At 35.4% G+C, this 25,763-nt stretch overlaps 1 protein-coding gene across 5 annotated transcripts in view; it reads right to left on the reverse strand.

Moving 5' to 3' along the window:
* MYPN (myopalladin) overlaps nucleotides 1-25,763 on the reverse strand; it is a 106,549-nt gene that overhangs the window by 73,691 nt on the left and 7,095 nt on the right. For 2 of the 5 annotated variants that reach the window (XM_063101756.1, XM_063101753.1), the window contains exons 1-4: nucleotides 21,894-22,061; nucleotides 21,256-21,295; nucleotides 18,692-19,033; nucleotides 7,386-8,282 (exon numbers count right to left, since the gene is read on the reverse strand). In XM_063101756.1, the coding sequence (XP_062957826.1) occupies nucleotides 7,386-8,281 (896 nt within the window). In that variant the 5' untranslated portion in view covers nucleotide 8,282; nucleotides 18,692-19,033; nucleotides 21,256-21,295; nucleotides 21,894-22,061. Of the gene's footprint in view, nucleotides 1-7,385; nucleotides 8,283-18,691; nucleotides 19,034-21,255; nucleotides 21,296-21,893; nucleotides 22,062-25,763 lie in introns of those variants that run through there. The other 3 variants (XM_063101755.1, XM_063101757.1, XM_063101754.1) reach the window with 3 other exon arrangements.

Consider the following 25,763-nt stretch of genomic DNA (forward strand, 5'->3'; position numbering starts at 1 on the left):
GTGGAATTTGATAAGATGATTTTAAAATCTATATTGTAGAGCAAAAGACCAAGAAGAGTCAAACATCTTTAAAATGAAAAATTTGGAAATAAAGAACTATGAAAAATCTACTGTAATGAAATAAATAAACCACAGGAAATGAATAGAGAGCCCAGAACTAGACCTACATGTTTATGGAATTTTGATTTATGACAGAGCTCTCAGTGGGGAAAAGGTGTATGTTTCCATAAACTGGTGCTGGAATAATTGGTTATCCAACCTAAAAAAAAAAAAAAATTGAAATGGGTTCTCTGCTTTACACTATACACAAAAATCAACTTAAGTGAATTAAAAACTTAAATATTAAAGACAAAATATGCAGACACTTTTCAATTTATGATGGGGTTATGTCCTGATAAACACATTGTAAGTTGAAAATATCAAGTCAAAAATGCATTTAATACACCTAGCCTACCTTAAATGTGCTCAGAACACTTACATTAGCCTACAGTTGGGCAAAATCATCTAACACAAAGCCCATTTTATAGTCAAGTGTTGAACATCTCATGTAATTTATTGAATACTGTACTGAAAGTGAAAACCGGAATGGTTTTATGTGTACTCAAAGTACGGTTTCTACTAAATGCATATGGCTTTTGCACCGTTGTAAAGTAGAAAAATCCCAAGTTCAACCATTGTAAGTTGGTGACCATCTGTGCAAGAATACCTTTATGACTTTGTTAGGAATAATTTCTTAAACTAGACACAAACTACGAAAACCAAAATCATAAAAGAAAAATTAATTAATTTGATAGTAAAGTTAAAATATCTAATTACCAAAAGACAGTATAGAGAAAACAAAACGACAAATCAAACTGGTAGAGGTTATTTTCATAATACATATTATGATTCATATCCAGAATATTTAAAAATGTTTGCAAATCAATAAGAAAAGAACAATCCAACAGAACCAAGTGAAAGATGTAAACAAGCCCTTCACAGAAAATGAACCCTATCTGAGCTGGCCGGTTAGCTCAGTTGGTTGGAGCACAGCCTTATAACCCCAAGATCAGGGGCTTACATCCCCATACTGGTCAGCTGCCAAAAAAAAAAAAAAAAAAAAGAATGCTATCTGGTTAATAAACACATGAAATAAATCTCAACCTCACTAGTAACTACAGAAATGAAAATTAAGACCACATGAGATAACACTTCAGACCTGTTAGACTGGCAAAAATTAAACAGCCTGGTAATAGCAATATCAATGATGTAGGACAGCCAAAACTCGTATATAATGTTGGTGGGAATGCAAATTGACATAATTGCTTTGGAAAACAATTTGGTATCATCATAAAGTTAAACTTATACATACTCTGCCAGCAATTGCATGCCTAGACACACTCATGCATCAGGAAAAACTTGTGTACCGGGAGAGTATATGAGAACATTTACAATATCATTGTTCATATTAAGAAAAAAACTGGAAACGACCCAAATGTACAGCAATAATGTAATAATCTAGTAGTATAGTAATACACTATATAGGAATGAAGAGGAATGAATTAGAGTTATATGTAACATAAATATACTTTTTAGGGAAAAAATTCAAGTAGCTGAAGAATATAGACATTATGATTCCACTTATATAAAAATTTTAAAACATGTAAAACTTACTAATATTATTTTTAAAAACATTTTCTTATGGAAACTTTCAAACACACCAAGTAGAGAGACTAGTACAATGAACCCATGTGTACACATTGCTCTGCTTCAACAAATTATCAGCAGTTGGTTAAAACACAGATATGGCTGAGCCTCTTCCCTAGAGATCCTGACTTAGTAGGTCCAAGATGTGGCCTGAAAACTTGCCTATCCATCAAGGTCCCAGGTGCTGCTGACACTGCTGGTCCAGGGATGCACTTTGAGTAGCCTGTAGTAGGAGGCACTTAGTATCTGGCCTCTATTCCTTCCCTGGACTTATCTCAAACCATTTCTTCCACATTCTTTATGTTCTGGTGACATCAGTTCCTTCAGTTCCTTAAACTCAGCAATTGCCTTGCTGCCTCAAGGGCTTCAAACTTTCTATTCCTTCAGCCCACAACACTTTCCCCCCACACCCTACTTTGCCAGGCTAACTTCGAGTCATCCCTTATGTCTCAGCTTTAATGCCTCTTTTCAGGAAAACCTTCCCCAACCTACTCACAAGGTTTGGTCCCTTTGCTATATGCTCCCTCCTTTATAACATTGTAATTATATAATCACTTGTATAATTTTTGTTTATCTGTGTCCCTTACTAGATTTTAAGCTCCATGAAGCAGGAATTTGTCTTGTTCACTGCTTTAGTCTGAGTGCCTATAACAGTACATGGCATGTAAGTAGACACATAATATTTGTAGGATGAATGAATGAATGAAGGAACATAGGTTTCCCAAAAAGTGGGGAAAAAAGCTTCTAAATAATGTAATGTTAAATTCCCCTATATCGTTTAAGATATCCTTTTTGTAAAAAAAATACCATTCTGTTTCCTTTTTTTTTTTTTTTGATACTATTCTGTTTCCTTTTCATTTCCTTGGTACATTACTTGTAGGCAAATGTACAGAAGTAGCAATAACAAAACTGAACAACTATAGCTGGCATTGACATTTATAAAAGGTAAATTCATGCTACCTCAGAAGTTTGTATACAAGCAAACACAGTGTGACCCAGCTGTACATTCCTGGGAAAAGAATTTGGAGTCAGGACACAAAAAGGGATCATGGCCATTTGCTGTGAATTCCTGCAGACTCTTTCATCTGCAAGTAATGCATGAGTGTATTTCACATTCTAAGACAACTCCTCCAACGAAGCTATGGTCAAGATTAACAAGCTTTCAAAAATGCTAACTTCAGTGATATGGGATCCCATCCCTACTTATAAAACAATTTCTACCCAATTAACTTGGAAATCAACAGTATAAGCAAAAATGATTTCCAGTTTGCTAAACTAGGGTTACAAGAACATGGGGAAAATACTGATTTCACACAGAAGCACATAGATATAAGGTTAGGCTTCAGTTGCCCAGTATGCTTACTACATTTTCTTGTTAAAATAGCAAAAAGGATACTATTCTTCTTGACTACAGTGTTCCCATATAGCAAATCAAAATGTCTCATTATTTTATTATTTTAACACATTTTTAAAGGAATTCTTTGGATCAAAATCTGTGCTCCTAGGTCCTGTGGAGATGCTTCAGACGTTTTAGTGGTGAGCAAGCAGGTAAGGACTCCAGGCTCTCTCTGTCCCACCCGTCTTCAATACCAACAGCACTAGTTTTATCTTTGAAAAGATATGTGTGTGCATGCACGTGTGTGTGTAATATGTATTGGGGTTAATATGTAATGGGTTTTTTGGGGGGGTAGGGAGTTACTCCTTAAAGAAGGTTGGAAAACTTCCACTCAAGCACTGAACTGAACCAACAACTAGAAGTCGGTTCCAAGTGTTACCTGTATGTACAATCCCTTTATAATCACAGAGATACTGTGTCAGATGTCTCCCAGTGTCCAGGTTACTCCTTGAAATATCCCTAGTTCCATTACCCTTTCATTTGACCATTAGTCCTACATTTCTCACCACCTATTGGATCTGGTCCCTCCATCCCCTCAGACTCAAATCTCTATCAACTTCCTCCACAAATCAGCCCCCTCTTCCATTTTCTCAGTCCTGGTCAGAGACCCCCTCTTTCTTTCAGGTACCCTGCTTCAAAAGTGTAGATTTTTTTTTTTTTACTCATCCTTCCTATCTAGTCAGTCAATAAGTTCAGCTTAATTTCTTTTCTCCTAAATATGGCTCACTAACATCCTTTCTCCTGTTTTCCACTGCACCATCCCAGTTCCACCAGAGCACCTGATGCCTGGGATGCCTTCCACAGCTTCCTAAGTGGCCTCATGGCTCCATTCTTTTTTTTTTTTTTTTTTTTTTGCAGCTGGCCAGTATGGGGTCCAGGGATCGAACCTTTAACCTTGGTGTTATCAGCACCACACACTAACCAAGTGAGCTAACTGTCCAGACCTCCATTCTTTTTTGATCTAACTCATTCTTCCAGACTAATTCTCCTTAAATGCTCTCTTTCATCTTGTTAATTCCCTCTACACAACCTGGAATGGTTTCCAGTTTGTTTTGAAACCAAGTCTGAACTATTCTGCTTTGCTTTCAAGGCTCTTCAAAATCATATGGCTCTACTCTCCTTTCTAATTAGGTCAGTCTCCTCCCTGTCATTACAATTCCAGCATCTGTGCACTTATATAAACATGTTGAGTTGACCTGGCCTGAAAGGACGCATTCCTTCCACCTACCTCTTCAGTCTTATCTCTAATCTTTCCTTACTTGTTACCCCGTATTCTTGACATAATCAAGTACTTTGGGTCCCTGAAAACACTTGCCTCTGGGCCTTCACACTTGCATTCCCCTTCCACCCTTGGTCTCCATCTCTGTGTTAATGCTTTCTTTATCCTGCACTCTAAACAAAGTAACTCATATCTTCCTTTCAGCCACCACTGCATCGTGTACCTATTTCTATTGTAGACCTTATACCCAATATTGCAGTGTTTTGATTACATGTCTGTTTGATTTCTCCACTAGATTGTGAGCCACGCTCTCAGAATAGTTCAGACTTGGTTTCAAAACAAGGTCCCTGGCCTCCAATAGCTCACAACTGTTTTGTACTCCTGGTGAATTGCTTCAGTAACTCGATAGGTGTTTGTTGAATCAATAAATGAGTAAATTTCTATTTAAATCCTTTTCACTCTTCAAAGTTCAACTAAAATTCTCCCTGTGTCTTTGAGTCCCCTATGAAGTGTTCTTTGAGAGTTGTTGTCTTTCATCCTTTCTCTGAAGCCTCATAGTAATTATGGCTTGTATTATAAAAATGAGGAGATTTTTAAAAATTGGATCACAAGCTCCTTGAATGCAGGGACACATATTTATATTGTCTCTGTCACTGCATTGACAACAGTGCTGAGCATATAGTAAAAGCTAAATAAACATTTGTTTTCTGATGAGAGTTATACACTCCTCAATTCTGTGCTTAGGAAAATAATCACAGCTACTAGCCTACCTGGAAGATTCTAATTTTTTTCTTAATATAACCATAGTCATGAAATTAAGTACAGATTTATTCAGAAAATATTTAGTCAATACCTACTAAGTTCCTGGTATCAAAGCATTGATTGAAATATAGGCATGAATTCTATTAATAAAGAATTTTTTCCCAGGTAAGATTAGTAGTACATGGAAGCTTTGTACATTTCTTTCACTTTTAAATTCGTAGACTTGAAAATTTTTAGTGGTCAATTGAGTAGTTTTTGAGTGGTTACCAGATTACTTTGTTTTGGGGGGGAATGGGTACTTTGAAGTTCTTTCTGGTTGATTTTTCTCCGTGGTGCACTGAATTCATTCTTGGATATGAGATTGTCATGGTTGGGAAATGGGGCGGATGAGTCCTGAATGGTCTGGTGTAAATGTTTTTTTGACCAATCTATATCCAGAAACTATGTAGTGGGCTGGACAGAACTAATCTAAATTGTGTATATACCGTAACTTCAGTGCTTGCCAGCTTCCTTAGACTGACCAGACGCCACAGATCGGTATCATGGTCCTGGAGTGTCACCTCTCTAGGGTTACTGACCACGATCCCAAAGAAGGTCATTAGTCACATTTAGAGCAGAAGGGCAGAAACTGCCCTGTGTTCTTCGGTCCCAACCATTCCCACATCTTAGGTCAACTGTCTTACTCCTGATTTAAATCTAAGGTGCGTTTCTTGTTTTCTTGTTTCCTTATTCATTAGTTCACTCAACACTTCTAAATGACAACTATGGGCAAGAAGCTGTGCTTGGTGCTCAAGATACAAAGGCAAAAACAATAGAACCCCTGTCTTCAAGGAAGTCAGTTGAATAACCTGACAGTAACATGTATATGCCATTGTAGAAACAATATTTGACATTGACTTATGTTGCCTTTGAAAAGCAAAATTCAATATATGAATATGTCTTTAGGCCAGAATCCCTTGAATTAATATGCATATATTAATTAAAATGCTATTATTAATATTAATACTATTATTGTTATATGATATGAATATTATGTAAAAAAATGATGAGGCCCTTTTTACATACAGAGAATAAACTTTAAATAGTAATGAAGTAATATTCTTGAAGTAATTAGGTGGCTAGGGAGGCAAAGTAGCTCTTACAGGACTCTAAGTACCAATAATTCTCTATAAAGTAATACATTTCAACCACATTATTCACATATTATTCATTTTAATATTAGACGTAGCAAATGCCACCCGGGGGGCCTAAGGCTGGTTCCAGGTTTTGTGGTACCTGAAACTGATAAATGTGGAAGGACTCCTCAAAAAAATAAAATAGAATTAGAACACAAAATTAGGTATAGCTTGTACAAGTGAGGACCCCTGAAGCTTATACTCCATTTGCCTCACAGAAAAGCTGGCTATGGTAGGCCCATAAAAGATAAATATCCCTTTTACCCATCAGTCATATTATGGAAAGACTTGGGCATTAGGGAGAATAGTGTTCATTAAGCTGATATCAAAAGTTTATAACAAATTTAATACATATAAAATGAATCTTTAAATTGACCTTAGCCACAGCCTTACTCTATCTTTATTCTATTAGTCTTTATCCTATTATTTGCCTTTCTTTAAAATTCAAAAAATACCACAGGTACTCATTGAATAGAGACCTCAAATACTTTCCTATTTTAGGCTATAGACTGTAAACCTACACTGTTCAATACTGTGGTCATTAGCCACATAGGGTTACTGGGCACTTGAAATATGGCTAGTGCAGCTGAAGAACTGAATTTTTAATTATATTTAATTTTAATTAATTTAAGTTAAAAACGGATTCTCAATTCAGTCATTGCAAAACTTTTAAATGTTTGGAATAACTTGGGCATGTCAATCTACTTTTTCAACTGTGTATTTTATGAAATCTAAATGCAGATTAAGTTTTTCCTAGAAAAATTTAGCATCCAAATTGAGATGTGCTGTAAGTGTCGAATTCATAACTGGATTTCAAATCCCCGGTATGACAAAAAGAATGTGAAATATCTTATGAATAATGCTTATATTGATTACGTGTTGAAATGATAATATTAATATTGGTGAAATAAGGTATGTTATTAAACTTAATTTCACCTAGTTCTTTTTACTTTTTAAAAATGTGGCTACTAGAAAATTTGAAATTACAGACATGGCTAGTATTATATTTCTGTTGAACAGAGGTGCTTTAGACGCTGACTGCTATTATTATATAATTTTTTGAAACCACATACTTAAAAGGTGCTTTAGACAGGAGGATCATGGTAGATGGAAAACAATTACCAAATATCCAACGAGACATTTTTACCTGACTTGAGGCGGTGGAATTCCTACCACTATGCAATCCAACTGTACTCGGGTTCCTTCTGGAACTTCTCTGCTCCGTAACTTTTGAGTGAACCGGGGAGGTTGGCCCAGAGGTTCTTCGTAGTACAAAGATGAAGGTGAAGACCCTGGGGAGGAATCCCCACCAGAGGCCTCGCTGGCAGCCTGCTCAGCTTCACGCCTCTTGGCTTCCTGCTGTTCAAGGGCATGATTCACTTCATTGTCCCTGGTATCCGCAGGGATAGGGATGGGAGCAGAAGATCTTTCTCGTCTTTCTGACAGAGCTGAGAAACTGGAGCTGTTTTCCTGGGTATCTTTGTTGTGAGATTCCAGTTTACTCTTGTGGTTTTTGCAGGCACGAGGTCTAATCCTTTTGGAGCTATGGGCTTTGAAAAGGGAGGACAGCTCCTCAATGAAATCGGCAGCCTTATTTAGGAATACTTTTTTGGACTGGGTTTCAGAACTATACTGTGGCTTTTTTGCCTCCTGGGGGCTCTCTTTAGAGCTGGTAGGACTTTGAGGGTTATCCTGGCAGAAGTTAGGCTCAAAACTTGATTTAGGTGAGTGTTTCATCTGATCAGAAGAAAGATGTTTTCTACCTTGAGCTTCATCTGCTTTCTCCAAAGGGTCGTGATTGATGGCCAGTCTCGCCAGATTGACACTTTCATCTAATTCTTCTTGGCTTAGAAAGGCTGAAAGGTCTGGAAGGTCATCTTGGCCTCCGCCTTCAGCAGCCCCAGGACTGCCGTAATGGAAAGGGCTGGAGGAAGGCTCTGCTCGACTCCTCTCATTGTTTCCCCGATGTCTGGTTTCAGCTAAATAGCTCTCTCTTAGAAGCTGAGATATGGAGGTAGAGGCTTCTATGCTGTCGTCTTGCATGCTGTCACAAAATAATAACAATAACAAAAAGTTTGGATCGTTTCTATGGAATAATAAGTCTGTCTATTATAGCATGGTGGATTCTTAAGAACTTGAAGCTCAAAATTTAAAAATGCCTAATTTTAATACACAAAATGTACATTGAAGACTTAAAGATTACTCTCAAATTATAAAACAGATAGGAACTGAATGAAGTTTCCCTGACATTGAAACTAAAATCCTGGGCGATCACCACTTTATTTAATTCTTTAAATGCAAGTTCAATTGCGAAAGCTATGACATAACTATAATGATATTAAATACAATCTGTAAGCCTAATTTTGATAATATCCATAAAAGCCTTTTTTGTTATAAAGTGCTTTCATACACAGAGATTTGCTCTTTATCCTCTCCTCTTTACCTTGAATGTAGTAGAATTATAGAAATTAAAAGATATTGACAACATAGTCTCATCTACTTACTGAAAATATACATTTGATCTAGCTCATGGAAAATAATGCTTTTGTTTTTGACTAGAGATAAGCTGTTTAAATTCAATGTTGTTATTATGCTCATTCTGCCCTTGAAAACTATGGTGCTTTAGCCTCTTCATATAAGGCTACAAAGATATGAGTTAGAGCCTAGGTTTTAAAAAACCTCTTAAACTAACATTGGTTAAGAAGGGAAATGGGAGACAGCAGAACTGGGTGCTTGGCAGGAGACTTTTCACTGTGTATCCTTCCTCACTTTTGAATTTTAACTCTATGAATATATTCCCTATTCAAAAAATAAATATTTTTTAAAGTCTTAAGAAAATAATATAATAATGCACACTGATTTTATATTGTTAATATTATATCCATTTATTCATTCAAACATTTACTAGAGGGATGGAAAACTTGTGACTCAGAGGCTGTCATACCTAAAAGATGACACTCACTGATTACAGTATTTTTCCTACTGACTTTGACTTCCTTAACATTGCACTCCTTCAGCCGCACCAATCAATCAGAGATGGTAATGATGATGAAGACTATTTGCCATTCTTGGCTACTATGTGCTAGGCCTTGTACTGGGAGGGTTAAGTCTCCTAAATCTCTCCTGGCTTTGAGATTCTATGACAAAACATTTCAGTTTATTCATCTTCTTTTTCTTACCTGATAGCTTCACTTATATCATGCATAAAGCTTCCTAGGAACTGCCCTAGTTTCTAAGCTTCTGGAGACCTATCCAAAACTGACCTCTAAATTGGCAAAGTAGGCAGTGACCTTGAAAGGACAATTAGAGATAGCTAAAAGGATCACCGACAGCAAAAAAACATTTCCACACGCTTGCACAGCCTGAGATTGCTCCTCTTAGAGCCGCTTATTTGTGTAAAGTCTATAATGCCTTTAAAAATATCAATCTAAAATACAAAGGTGTTAGATTAGGCAAAGATTTATCTACAAAGGTATTCATTCTAGTACAGGTGATAATATTAAAAATTGAAACCATATAAAATAACAAGAAAGTAATAATTACATTATGGTACATTGATTAAATAGAACTATATAGCTATGTTAAATTTTGTAGAACAGTGAATAATGTACAAAACAGTATATGAAAGTATAATTGATATCTCAATTGAAAAATTTTCTCATTTGTACATCAACTATGTGGAAGAACAGATATATGAAATAAGCTGCAAAATGCTATTTGAAAATGTAATTAATATACTGATTGAAAATCCTCATTTGTATATTAACTATTTCTTCAGGCTAGATTGAGTTTCTGTATATATTTAGATGAAAGAGAGAAGATTAAGTGCCTTATAAATCAGGATGCCCTTCTCTCTATTAATGGGATATTATTGTATATTCTGTCTTATGTGACTTGGTCTTTAACTCTTTGTTTTAAGATGGCTTTTATTTTGAGGCAATATGGAGTGAGCATTGGCCTTGGAACCAGATAGAGCTGATTGCAAATTCCAGCTTCACCTCTTAGCAGTTCTGTGAGTTTGAGAGATTTACTTAACTTCTCTGAGCTTTGACTTCCTCATCTGCAAAACATGGATAATATCTATTTCACAAGAGAGTGAGAATTAATAACATCATGAAATAACATCATGAAAGCAAAGTCCTAAAAATAGGGCATGCTGCCATAAGGGGTACTCAACTGATGTTAGTAAAAAACAAAACGTAGGTAAAGGTAATGATAATGTTGAAGAGCTTTCAGAAAGTTTATATTTATGGTAGAAATAGAAAAGAAAATACTCACTTAAGTAATCACTGCTTTCTGAATCTATTTTTTTTTTTTTTTTTAAAGAAAAGAAGCCAGTTGAGGTGTCAATGGGTATCCATTCTTATGCCTATGGTCATGAGAAATTATTATAGTAACAAAACTTTCAGGTATTCAAAATAAAGATTTTCTTTAATGTAGTATTTATAGCCGAATACTTTGGTGTGAGTTAGAACTGGTTCAAATCCTAGTTCTGACACTTCCTAGCTGTATAAGCTTGAGAAATTTTAACCTATATATAAGCCTCAGTTTACTCATCTGTAAAACAATGATAATAACAGCAGCCATCTCATAGGTTGAAGTGATGATTAAATGTGCTTGGCATTTAGTAAACATTCAATAAATTGTAGTTACCATTACTATAATAATCATCAAAATTACTGTTGTTATATGACAACTATGGCCACATATCATGGTCTCTATTTTTTACATAAGAAATGGAGGTAGAGCTAGTGAAGTGACTTGATCCAAGGAAAAACTTTGAAGAGAAACTGAACTCTAGATTTGTAGTTAATTCAATGTATCTATACTCTATTGAAATGCTCACAGTATCATGAATGAACCGTGCTGAGTTCTTTGTACATATTCCGTTTGCTTGGGCTGCTCCCTGTCCCCACCTTCCTTCACTGTCTTACTGAACCAAGTCCTACATGGTCTTCAATTCCTAGAAGAGATATCGCTGCCCTGGAATTTCTTCTCTTCCCTGGGTTGGGGACCTCTCCCATGTGCTCCCAAAGCTCACTGTCCTGATCCCAAACACAGCACTTACCCCAATGTGTTAAATTTGTCTATTTACTTGTCTCCCTTCCTTTGTTTTGTACATCATCACCTCTATACACACAGAGCACATAGAAAGTAGTCAATAAATATCTGTTGAATTCTTTCGTTCATTAGAATTCCCTGATAAATCTATCATTTATCTTTTTTCTTTTTCTATTTTTTTTAATTGTAGGGTAAAGTAAGCCAGATAAAGGAGGACAAAGGAAACTTACAGACACACAAAAAAATATAAACTGGTAACTGCAGTCATAACTTTAAGGTGAACTTAAAATGAAAGTGTGTTTATGGTAGATAAGATAACTGGAATTATGCTTTGTTTCATACAAGAAGTGTCAAAGAACTTCTGATTATAATCAGAAAACCTGGGTTTAAATGCCATCTCCAACACTAAATAACTTTGATATCTTGAGAAAACCACTTAATGCCTCTGAACTTCAATCATCCTCATCTACCAAATAGGATAGAAATTTTGTCTTAGAGAGTTCTCAGATGAAAATGCATATATAAATTATTAAGCTGATACATATTAGTTAAAATAGGAAATATGAAGATGTATCACTTTCTCTTTCAAGCATTAATTTAAAAACTTTCTTTTTTAAGTATTAATTTAAAAACTACCTGTTATTAAATTTGTACTTTAAGGGCTGGCCCGTGGCTCACTCGGGAGAGTTGCGGTGCTGATAAGAGTGCGGTGTTATCAAACACCAAGGCCATGGGTTCGGATCCTATATAGGGATGGCCGGTTAGCTCACTGGCTGAGTGTGGTGCTGACAACACCAAGTCAAGGGTTAAGATCCCCTTACCAGTCATCTTTAAAAAAAAAAAAAAATTGTACTTTAAAAAAGCCCCAGTGCTATTATGGATAAACTAGTTTTCATTTATTCATTCATTCAATAATTTTTTTTTTTTCCTGTGGCTGGCCCATGCAGGGATCTCAACCCTTGACCTTGGTGTTATAACCCCACTCTCTAAGCAACTGAGCTAACTGGCCAGCTCCTCATTCAATAAATCTTTATTGAGCATCTACTCCATGCCAGGCACTGTGGATTTAGCAGTGAACAAAGCACAGTCTCTATCCTCATGATGCTGACATTCTAGTGGGAAAGATATTAATGTTCAGAAAAAAAATTAAGTAGGGCATGAGAATGGAGAAGGATGAGGGAGGGGGGAAGGTGTGCTATTCAGCTATGAAGGTCAAGCAAACCTTCTAATGCAGTGGAGAAGATAGCCACGTGACCATATGGGAGGAAGGATATTCCCAACTGAAAAAGAACTTAAGTGTCAAGGCCTGAAGAGGTGAGTGTTCAGTGCATTTGAATCAATCCCAGTGTGCCAGGAGATGAATGAAAAAGAAGAGTGGAAGGAAATGAGGTCAGAAAGGTAGAAGGCCAGATCATGTAAGGCCTTGCCGACTGTGGAAAGGATTTCAACTTTTATTAAATGTGTGAATGGGAAACCATCTTAAGGTTTTGAGAAGCAGATGGAATGGTTTTGAAAAATTCAATCATGGCTGCTATGTAAAGATTCAGGTTGAAGGGGGCAAGTGTGGAAACAGGCAGATCAGTTAGGAGGCTGTTGCAATATGCTATGCAAGAGATGATGGTGGCTTGGACCAATGCGTGGTAGCAGTGAGAGGTGGCGAGAAATGATCAGACGTGAGATATTTTTTGAAAGTAGAGCCAATATGATTTGCTGATGGGTTGAAAGTGGGATATGAGAAAAAGAGCAGAGTCAAGGATGACTACAATATTTATGGCCTGAGCGACTGGGTGACTGGTGGAATCATTTACTGGGATGAGGCAGGAGCAAGTTTCAGGAAATAAGGTGTTCTCTTAGACATTTCATCCTGAGTGTTCAGAGTAACATTCGACTTTATTTCCTTTTTTCTGTTTCTTACAAAATTGAGACTTAGATTTTATGCCACTTTCAAAATAAGAATGAGTAATTGAAAACAGATCATGTTATTGGTGAAATGGTAGTAGATTAGAAATGAAAGAATTAATCATCAAGACAGACTTTAGTAAATGATGTAAACAAATGTGGCCACCTAGAAAGTTTATTGAACTTCCTTTACTTTGCTGAGTATCTCAATTTTTTCCCTAGTATTCCTCTTGAAAAGAGGATTTGCCCTAAGAATTGCTGAAAATGTAAGTTTGTTTCATAAAAACAAAAGTTGATGCTGATGCCTTTGGGCATATTACTCAACTCATGTTAACTCAGCACTACCCTTCTTTAGGCTCTGAGAAGACTTTGTTGTTGGGAATATCATATGGTATAAACTCGTCTTTCAGTTATAATATGAATATTTAAACTGGGACATTGACCAGGGAATTGGTACAACCTTACATGAAGTACGTTGAATTCAAACATAAACAGGTAAATCTGGATAAAAGGTGTATGAATGTTGTTCGTAGCATTCTTGTAACTTTTCTTTAAATTTGAAATTATTTCCAAATAAAAATATCTTATAAAATGTTTACAAAATGCACATACCTTCTGACCCAGCAATTCCACTTATAGGTATTGAGCTCCAAGATATGCTTCAACAAACACAAAATGAAGGATGTACAAAGGTACAGCAGTCATTCCTTAGTATCTTTGAGGAATCAGTTCCAGGATCCCCACGGATACCAAAATCTGTGGATGCTCAAGTCCCTGATATAAAATGGTGTAGTATTTGCATATAATCTAAGTGGATCCTCCCAAATACTTTAAATCATCTCTAGATTACTTAGATTACCTAATACGATGTAAATGCTAGGTAAATAGTTGTTATACTGTATTGTTCTTAATTTTTAATATTTTTTATTTTTTATTGTTATTTTTTAATGTTTTTTTCCCCCCTCAATATTCTTGATTTTTGGTTGGTTGAATCCACAGATGTGGAACTCAGGATATCCAGGGCCAACTGTACTGAAGTTTTCTGGGTGTGCTGGTATATTAGATATTTAAATAAAAAAACAGACCTGGGGGGATGGAATGCAGAGATGGTGGTCAAAGGGTACAAGTTTCAGTTAGACAGAAGGAATAAATTCTTGAGATCTAAGGTACAGCATGGTGACTGTAGTTAATAATAACATAAAGTATTCTTGAAAACTTCTAAGACAGTAAACCTGACATATTCTCAACACACAAAAAAGATAAGTGTGTGAGGCAAGGAATATGTTAATTAGTTTGATTTAATCATTGTATGGGGCTGGACAGTTAGCTTAGTTGGTCAGAGAACCGCCTTGTAATACCAAGGTTAACAGTTTGATACCCATCCCTGCCAACCACCAAAAAAAAAAAAAAAAAAAAAAAATCACTGCACAATGTATACGTATATGAAAACATTACATCATATACCATAGATATATATATACAATTTTTAATTTGTCAATTGAGCCTTAATAAAGCTGAAAAAAATGAAACATCATTTTTACATGTGTCTTTAAACACTGCTCTATATTCATTACAGTATGGGAAAAACACCCTTAAAAAAAAAGTGAAAGCAATCTGGTTTCTAGGTTGACATAAAAATCGCCTAACACTTAATAATTATTTGTGAAGAGAGCTGGAATAGGAAAAGAAAAGCATTTTTAAGTAACCCACCCTAAGCTGGAGATGAGTAGAACTATTTTGCTTACTTCATGGGCTCGTTTGTAAAAGCACTTTTAAAAATGTACAACACTATGCAAATTTAAAGTAATCCTTTTTGCTGATGTGTAATTTTTAACTCTAGAATGCTCTGTAGGGAGTAATAATAATAAAAAAAATTAGACTTTGTTCCCTCTCTTTAATGCTGGCATTGATCTGTTTGTTTTGCCTTCTGTATCCTATGATGTTACACAAGAGAAATATCTAAATCAATTCTTTTGAAGAAACTCTTGCTGGGTCAAAAACCAAATCCCAGTGCATAGGAACCGGAAAGTTGGAGAGTTGGAGAGTGCATAGAACTGGAGGAGAGGAGAGTCCTGGAGAGTTGTGTATAGATCAGCTTTACAAAATTTGGCTGCTGATGGGATGTATTTTGTACACTGTTACAATGTTCATCCTCTCACTATCACAATAATCATCCCTATCTTAGTTCTATTTCTAGTCTATTTTTGGTGTAAATGGCATTAGTAATTTAATAATTAGTATATACTGCATTACCAGAGTAAGAACTTGAGGCATATGAAAATATGTCAATAATAATATGGAAATTATATAAGACCCATTCTCTCAAAGATTGTTTAGGCTGAAAGATACAGCAGACAAAGATAAATACAGACAAACACACACATTAGAAGAGTATGTTGAAATAAAGAGGCAGAGCCAAGATGACATGCAGGAGAGTAAGTGGAAATGTGTTTCTAGAGCCATCCTTAAAGGGCAGGGGTTAGAGGAATGAAAAGACTGTCAGACAATAAAAGTAAAAGGTGAGCCATTCTCTCATTACTGTTTTAATTGAATTAGTAAAGGTGAGAAGGAAGGAAAGAAAATAAAGATTTTATATGAATTGAAAAAAAAAAGAGATTGGCTACTACAAAACATATTATGTATGTTTTTGTATACAAAAGAGAATAAATATGTAGGGAAGCACTAGTGTAAAGGATATTGAAACCAGAGCCCAAAGTTACTATTTAATCTGTAAGGCGTCAGAGAAAGGGTGCAGGTGTAAATCATACAGCCCATGGAAGGCAAGCAAATAGACTTCAGGAATCAGCATCAAAAAAGAGTTTGGTCGTAGTTACAAAAGTGATAGGCGTGGGAGATTTTGTATCACTCTCAAGATTTCATCATTCATGGTGAACTGAGCTGTTGTATAGGAAATTCCACATGAGAAATCTTTGTCAACCCCCATTAACTCAAAGATTTCTTATTTTTTAAATAGGAAAAAAGTTTAACATTTTCATCTTTCTTCAGCCTCTTCGTGCCAATTATTTTAGGTGATTAAGGGTTTGAACAAAGATAACTTCCCTAATTAAACTGACATAATAAGTTTGCTAGCTTGAGAGGAGTAGGTGCCCCAAATAGGCTTGCGATCTCAAGAGCTAGTTCTAGTTCAAGAGCTTGGTCCAAAGGCTCTGCTGGCCCCTCCCTGAATGTGGAGGGCATTGTGACTCCAAGTGGAGGTCTGTGTACCAGGCAGCCTGTGCAGAGCTTCTCAAGGTGACTCTGGTTATCCATGAGCTTGGAGAACTCTTTAGTGACTTCAGATAAACAGTCACACCAACTTTTGTTTCCACTGGAAATATATATGCTAAAAGTAAGATCTTAAATTTCAAAACAGACAATTCTGTCTGTACTTGGGTTGTGCCCTTTGTCAACTATGAAGCATCACAGAAATTTAAGAAAATATCTCTGTGGTGCTTGATTCTTTTTCATCTCCTAGGAGAGGAAAAAAGCTATTAAAGAAACCCTTTCATTTTTCTGTGTTGTTACAGGCAATAACATCATGAGATCAGCAGTGCCTTTGTCAAATCTCAATGTGAATTAAGAAAATTAATTATTCTAATTAATTTACTAATTAATTAACTAATTAATTATTAGTTTGAAGTAGCATTTGTCTTATATTTTCAGGTTAGTGAGCCGAGTCCATTATTCCTATTATGTGTAGGAATTAACTGCTGAAAAATTGAGCTGTCACCTTTTCATATACTAACATTAATTCAGTAAAGCCCTTTCAAAATGGAACCTGAACCTGCTGTCCCATTTCTTTTATTTATTTATTTATTATTATTATTTTTTTAAAAGATGACCGGTAAGGGGATCTTAAGCCCTTGACTTGGTGTTGTCAGTACCACACTCTCTGAAGTGAGCGAACCAGCCGTCCCTATATGGGATCCGAACCCATGGCCTTGGTGTTATCAGCACTGCACTCTCCTGAGTGAGCCACGAGCCAGCCCTGTCCCATTTCTTTAAAAGTAAATTTGCAAAAACTCTCTATGAATTCTAAAACCAGCTGGAATAAAAACTCATTCAGTTTCTTGTTTCCGGAATTGTGGTTCTGAGTCCATTCCACTGAATATGGACCTTTATAAGCACATGGTGACAGAGTCCATATTATAAATTACAGGTATATAAAAGACTGGGGTCTTAACATATTGTTGTGAGTTCCAATAGCATTAGCCACATACTATAAGTGGGGATAGAGACAGACTTTCAGAATTTGGTTAGTGTCCAACTGTTTGTTTCATAGTCCATTATTATGAGATTCTGTAATGCCTATAATTTTGTCTCTTGACACCCCTGAAAGTATAGTGTTCATATATTTCTGATTTCATGGATGGCCTTGATTCTAAATATTTTGCTTGTTGTCAAATTATGTGCCAGACACTGTATCTTAATTTTTGTTTTTAAAAATGCTTATTATAGCCATAAGTATAGACATTCTCAATTTCCTAGAAAAAGGCTATAGATTGTATGTGAACTTCAGAGTTATTGTTAAGTAGAGACTATAAAGTTACAAGAAATTTTTAATTTAGAGCTTGTAGAATTCATTCCATTATTACTAAAGTAAAAGTAATTGAATCATCATAATTTTTTGAGAAAGCAAACTGGATAGCTGTACTGTTCATTTTAAATCGAATAATATTAGTATTCTTAATAAGCATGAAAAAAATCTGTTGATAACCTAATAAAATTTCTTATCACCACTACTGTAATGTTCACTTTTTGGGACTGGAAATAGCGAATAACCCATCTTCTCTCTTTCTTTGCATATACGGTTTTTAAAATATAATTCAAGATGTGCATCTAATTACTGCTAATAGTGCAATGTACCAGGCCAAACATTTGCCACTGACTGTCAAGTGTCTTTCTGATGCAGCTGAAAAGGGAGAGAGAGAGACAGAGAGAGAGAAGCAGAGAGAGAGAAAGGAGAAAGAAAGAGCTATGTCCCTTGAGCAAGAGTTTCTGCAGCTGTTGTGTACATTAATCCAGGGAGCAGATCTCTCAACACTAAATATAGCAAGCGTATCCTTTTACATGATAAAAAAATTTTAAACGAAAGACTTCAGCTATGGAGTCATATTATTTTAGATTTGATTTCCTTTATGAAGGAAATAGGCATTGCACACATATTCTCTATGTAAACAACATTATTTTAATAAATGAATGTGTGGAAAATGCCAGTGATATACACAGCATGTCACAACTTCCTCTGTTGAGATATTTTCCCTTAGGACTCAAACAGGCTGTGAACTCTGTGAATTTATCAATCCCCTCCAAAATCCTTACACATAGAAACCTTTATTTTTCATTTAATTTTTTAATGTTCCATCTTATATAATTAGAAAGTTCCCTAGGTTTCACTCTAAGTAACAGTAATTAGCTCTCTGAAATATTCCTTTCTCCATTGTCAGTGCCCTGTTATCAAAACACATTTGTGAACTTAAATTTGGGTATTACCTTTCTTTTTTTAGTTGACCCAGATGAGGATGTCCAACCCAGGCACTCCACTGCGATGATAATTATCCAAGGAGAACTTTTAGATGAAAGCGCCGGAGAAAAGGAAAATTCTTCACGCCCTTGGAAACAGAGGGCAGCGGTCCATAGACAGTGAGGAGTTAACCTTAGTTTCAGTGAAGATGTCTATAAGAAGCTGGACAACCTGTCACCACCGGAGCCAGAGCATTTGTCAGCTCACAGGTCCCAAGTTATTTTGAGCTGTATAAACCATGTGCCTGTGAAACATTCCACCTGATTGGACAGGAGAAAACCGAGCAAAGGGATTCCATAGCAGGATAGCACCTATGGGGGGTGGGGGCCAATCAGATTTTCTACCTATAGAATTTCACTATAGATAGAGGCCCAAGCTGTTTATTGGTTTATGTTTGGAATTAATACTAAATGCATTATACCACATTCCATCAAAGAAAATAGGATTATTTTAGAAATTGTCGAAATTCTTAATTTTTAAGGTCCATAATTTTAATCAGTGGGAAATTTACTCTCATTTAATCACTGATACATTTTAGGAAATTTGGCTATGAAAAGCCAATATGAAGCTGAGGTCTAATGTTTTAAAGCTGAGAGCTTTTTTGAACTGTTTGTCCAAAGGCTAAGCAAAAACAGAGAAGATAACTAATCTCAAAAGTTGCTAATTAGAAGTCACAGAGAAAATGGAGAGAAAATATCAGCCTGAGAATAAACCCAGGAACAAATTAGTTTGAATAAACTTTTTCAGAAAAAACAAATATACTATATAAAAGTCAAAATGACTATATGGTATATTACATTACATCTCCTATTCATGCATTAGGACCTGGGGATAATTTTTGTATATTATTTTGAAGAAGTTGATGCCAGATGTCTTCTTTCACAGCATTATCAATCAGTAAGAAAAAACTCCTTAACCAGACCAACATCTTGCTTTGTCAAAACATAGTTTCTTTGATGTTAATATCATACATTTTCAGAATATGAATTTGGAAGTTAACCCCATTGCTTAGACAAGATTAAATGATGCAATCTTGGTAGAAACCTGGGTTTTAAAAATTCAGACCTAAATGCAAGTGATTATTTTTTAAAAGGATTATTCTTACATTCTGATAGCATGAAATACATTGGTTTAAATCTAGCTTTCTTAATTCAATCGTACAATTATTTATAGGGTTTCTTCCCATTCATTCATTCATTCAATAAATATTTACTTAATGCCTACTGTGTACCAGGTACTGTATATAAAGCAATGCACAACATATACAAAAATTCCTGACCTCATGGAATTTGCCGAGTTCTTTACCTTTCTTTAGTCATCTTGAGACTATCTATGCACATTGAATAGATACAAAATTTGTTTATTGTGATCATATCAGAAGTTTTACTACATCTTTTGTTACGTGGGTTTATGTTTACACAGGCAAAATGAAAAAAAGAACTGAGGAAAACTTTTAAATAATTTGGGTCAAAAGAGCCACTACTGAGAAAAGAAAAGGTATAGGGAAGAACTGAATTATCTGAATAGGTTATTCTCATTACCGCAGTGATCCAGATCTTCAATGAATAGGTTTATTTGCTCTTTTACCTAATCCTGTGCTGATATTCAGATCAAGGCTACTTAATTGTTTCTGTATTTTCTATTTATGTGGATGCTCCAACAATTTCTTTTTTACTTAAAAAGATGATTTTTCTCTACTATCCCACTCAGATCATAAGCCACAGTCAACAAATATAAATACTAGGTCTTGGGTGGAGACTTGGAAAAGTGGAACCTCTCTTTCAGGTAGCTAACAGGCCTATTCCAAATTGTTCTTTCAAAGGCAAATGCTTACACACACTGCAAGTGAACCCATTTTTACTTCCCTGTAAACTACCATGATGAGCCTGGTATCCCTACACCCAGGTATAGACTACTGAGGTTGGAGGAGACCGACACTAAAAGAGAGAATAGACTTGGTTTGGCAGTGAAATTAGGAATCTATATGAAGAATTAAAATAGCTTTAAAATGCAGAAGAATTATAGAAGAAGGAAGCCAAAGAAATTCTGAATGGCAGTAACCTTTTCAAATACAGATAGCACACAAAAATATTTGAGCTCTTTCAAAAAAAGCCAAATGTAACTATTTTAAATAAATAATATTCAGCAATTGTGGTCACCTTCTTACAATACATCACACTCATATTCTATATTTTAGTTTTTAAAAATTAGTTTTTGTCCCAAATAATCCAGTCCCTACCTTGCTTATCATCAATAGTAACTGTATAAACATTATACCACAAGCCTTCTAGTTCAGATTTCACCAGAGCTTATTGGTACAAAGAATAATCTTTAAAACTTTTTAATACCCAACACAGTTAAAAACAAACTTCATAAGTGACAAGCAAACACAAGGTTACATGTCTTCAGCCTTCCCCACAAAGTTGCGTGGCCCATCCAATACATGCGTTTCTTGTGGTTTAAACACGATCCTGTGCTTGCCTCCGGCTGTTTTTTTAATTCAGTCACTCAGCTTCAGAAACAATTTACTCACGTTGGGACGATCCACAGGAATGCCAAGGAATCTGGAAGATCTATGACAGAGGAAGTCTTCACTTGGAGGATAAGCATGAGAGAATTTCCGTACTAGTAGATTCATGTAAAATTTTTATACGTGCTGTTTTTCCACGTTGCTATAGGCTTTAATTCTCTAAAAGAAATTGCTCACATATACCAAAGTTTCCATAAGTTTTGCTTGAAGTTCATAGATTTATATTTAGTATCAGATTAAAAAACAAAACCTCCAGTACTGGATGAAATAACAAAACCAAACCTCTATGTCTTATTTTTGAAGAACAAATACATGTACGTATTTTCTAACCTTTTTAATGAGAAAAATTTTCACACCAGAGACAAGTTCTTGACCACCCAAAACAATAGATGGGTGGTGAATTACAGGGGATCTTATACAAACCCCATGATATAATATAATTGAGAAATACAATGAAATCCTCTAGAAATCTCTTTTTCATCTAAACGGCCTTGAAAATGCTTGCCTGGGAAAACTAAAAACATTTTGAAAACCATTTATAAATTCAAAACCTATTTAGTTTTAAAAACTAAAAACATTTCTAAAAGCTAAACAGAACACCTGTTTAAAAACATTATCCTGAAAAGTAAATTTGTGGTTACCTGTCTCAAGAGAAGCACCATTCCTATATCAATCAACCAGGATCACATCAAGTCCAAATCTCGCTGCTTAAGTTGTGTCAGCCACAAAAGTAACATGAAGGAAATGTGATACTGCCCCGCCAGAGTAATGAAAGGTATTTACAGGGTTCCGTGGCAGATCCAGGGACAGTCGTTTAGAACAGATTGCTCTTTCAGATCAACTTTAATAACTCAGTCTGCACGATGTTCTTAGCCTGGAGGGACGGTGGGGGCGGGTAATGGCTAAGATGACTAAGGAAATAGTCCTTGATCTCTCCTTAAACTAGACAAAAATGATAATAGTGAAGAAATTCTAAAAAAATAAAGTGTAAGGAATACACAAGGTATCCATACATAGGATGCATACAACATGTGTAGATACTTTTATTTGGTACAAAACTGAGACTATGGTCAATGTACTTATTAAAGTAAATATGGACAAACAATTATTATAATACTTCATATTTGCTTTCCCAATTTTAGGGTAATTAGATTAAATCTTTACCATTTGTTTTCTGTTAAAACACAATAAGGCTTCCTTTACTTGTACTTTTGGTATGTTGTACATATCAAAGTTTGCCCCTTTTAAAAAGAAGAAAATATCTTCCCAGAACTTTTAAAAATAGCATCCTGACTAATATTAAGTTACTGAAAAAATCCAAAACAATTAGTATCATGTATGTATTCCTAATGGCATACAGTTGATTCCTATGTCTCTCCACATCAATGTGGTGATTATGTTAGCACACATATAAATATATCATCTTGGTAGAACTAAGTTACCATTCCTTAGCTATGTGCTAGACACCATGCTAAGCTCATTACATATATTGTGCTTTATTTAATGTATTTCCTCAACAGTCTAGGAGGTAGGTACTCTCTTAACTCTCATTTCACAGATGAGAACCTGGGGCTAAGAAAGGTTAAAAACTTGCTCAAGATCACACAACAAATAAGTAAGTGAGCCAGAATTGAACTGTCTGTGCTCACTACAAATATTTAAGTGTTCACATTCCCAATATATTTGTGAAAAAATTAAGGATAAAAATGAATATAAAACATACCCTCTCTTTTAGTAAATATTCTAAAGGAACACTATGTAGAACTTTAAGTTTATAATTTTTCTGACCAAAACCAACCCTGATTTTTTGTCTGACCAAACAAACAAAAAGAATAGAAAATTTAGAAAGAAAAAAGCAAATGCTTTCAACTAATTCTATCTGTGACATTTTAGCTGGGAACATGAATTGAAATGTAGACTGGAGCATTAGGCATTAATGTGGAAAGGTAGGGCATTGGAAGGCACAATGCTTTGACGGACCTATTTTTTTGTTTCTATGTATTATAGTCATTGTGCTGAAACAATTTAAGAACTTTCTTCTTTTGAAACTAAATTTAAATACTTTGGTGTTATTTCTGAGCATATCAACATTAGTTGATCAGTTTTTGCAAGTTAGGGATAGGAAAATAACAGTTTGAGTATTTTCTCTTCATAACATTATCATGGAATATGCCAGTATGCCAGGCACTGGGTGATTCCTCTCGGATTCTATTTTTGGGCTGCATGGTCATCTCAGAAAGCTGAAAACAAAGTTCAGTGTTCTTACTCATGACCCAAGTAATCACACTAATGCTAATGGTGTGAGAAAAAGGAAAAGGGAACTGACATTTCTTGTAAATGTACTCTAGGCCATGGAGTAGCCCAAGTTACTTATTTAGTTCTCACAGTGACCCTGTGAGGAATTATCTGCATGTTACCAGGAGGAAATTAAGGCTTGAAGAAGTGTAGCTTTCCCAAAGTTATCCAACTAGTGAGCTGCATGGCTGTGTGGATCCAAACCTAGGCCTTTTACTTTAGAAGTTAATCCCTTTTTATTGGCCCCCCACTACCTTTTTTTTTTTTTTTTTGCAATTGTCTAGTATAGGGATCTGAATCCCTGACCTTAGTGTAATAACACCATGCTCTAATCAACTGAGCTAACCGGGCAGCCCCCGATCCCACTGGCTTTTCATAAACAGTCATTATTCAGATTAGTACAAAAATTAGAAATCACCCAAAGGAGTAAATTTCATTATGATTTTCATACATGTTGATGGGTATAGGGGTTGTTAAAGCTCTTGTTTTGGGTTTATAGACTTGGTGTTTATTTAACAGAAAGAAGAAAACAGAAAAATAGCATATAACTAAGTCTAGGGCTATTTTCACAAAGAAGACTCAATAAAATTGGTTGACTGAAATAACAATAGCAAATATACATTTCTGAGCAGTCATCATCTTATTACATATAATTTATCATGAAACTAGTAAATGCTGAATGGGACAAACTTGTTGTCAAGGAGGAAATAGTACAGAGGAAGAGCTTGGAGAATATAAAGCATGTAAAATTCAAAAGGAATTTGTGTCTTACATCCCTATCCAAGTTTACATTTTTATTTGCATATGAATATCTATTTGGCATTTTATTTATTTAGCAAACATCCTATTAAATAAAGCAGCATATCTTAATGTAGGAAGACTTGCCAAATCTTTTTCTTTTTCTTTTTCATCCATTCTGCTCATCTTCAAATCACTCTTCATTCCAAACAGAGAATGGATTAATTAAAATCCAGTCTAAACAAAGTCTGCTGGTTCAAGGTAATAATTATGTGTTAATATCTTAGCGCTCCTTTCCTCTCATCTTCTAGCCTGGAAGGTAATCCTAATTCAAAATCTGAGTGGTAATGTCCTTAAAAAGGATAAGTAAGCAGACGATGTCACAGAGAAGTCAAATACAAAAGTTTACCACCGTGTAAACTGAGTTGAGGGTAAATCTATTCATAGGTAGTCCACTGGCCTGACAATACTGTGCAAATTTTAATCAAGAAGCCTTGGTATAATCAGAAATGTGATCATCCTTATTCTGAGAAATATAAACAATCTTTCTGATCTTGTCTGCCACTCTTTTACACAAATCCTTCTTTCCAACTAAAAAGTTCCACCAACATTTCCTTGCCTTCTCTTTCCTCGATGCCTTGATTCACTGTTTCTTCTACTTATTATGTAATTAAACTTGCGGTTGCAACATTTCTTATTGCTGAATTAAACTAACTTTTCATTTGTGTATTTATGCTTTATCTACTCTGATTTCAGAATCAGAGGCAAAAAATTTTTTCTTTATATGCCACACAGTTCTGATCTGAAGGCATGATACAAAGTAGACATGTCATAAATATTTGTCTGTGGCATGCCATAAAAATGAGGCAGGATTAGTTGAGCTGTCCTAAATTATTTACTCAATTCAACATATATTTACTGAACATATATTCTGTGCCTGGAAAGATCAAGTGGCCTAAACTCTGCAATATTAACTGATTTCATTGTCATTAATGGTTATGATATTTGTTTAACACAGAAATACTACTAAGAATTAAGTCAAATGAGGAAGGGAGCTAGAAATTAGAAGCCCACTTTGCAACAGTCACAAATTGGGGAATTATTTGTGCTTTTGGCTCAATGGCTGCCTACAATTCCTGAGATAATTAGTATGAGGACCCCTGCTTTCAGAAAAGGCTTGGTGCTGTTTACAGCACCTACCTTGCCCAGGGATTCTTCCATAGGTGCACCATAAGAGGTACTTTCATATATTTGAACTGGCTTATTACTGTTTTTCCTGACCACTTTTGTACAAGCTTTTTTTATATCTGGTCTTTGTTTTCTGTCCACCCCATAAAGATCGACTCTTTTTTGCTTCCATATGCTGCTTCTCTTGAGTTTTGTACTTCATGACTCTAATGCCCATAGCTGAGGGGCAGCTCTGTCCATTCTCATGCCCTGGCTTTTACGATCTCAGCTGAAGCCACAGACTGAACTTC

The sequence above is a fragment of the Cynocephalus volans genome, chromosome 7 (assembly GCF_027409185.1).
Source record: "Cynocephalus volans isolate mCynVol1 chromosome 7, mCynVol1.pri, whole genome shotgun sequence".
Lineage (NCBI taxonomy): Eukaryota > Metazoa > Chordata > Mammalia > Dermoptera > Cynocephalidae > Cynocephalus > Cynocephalus volans.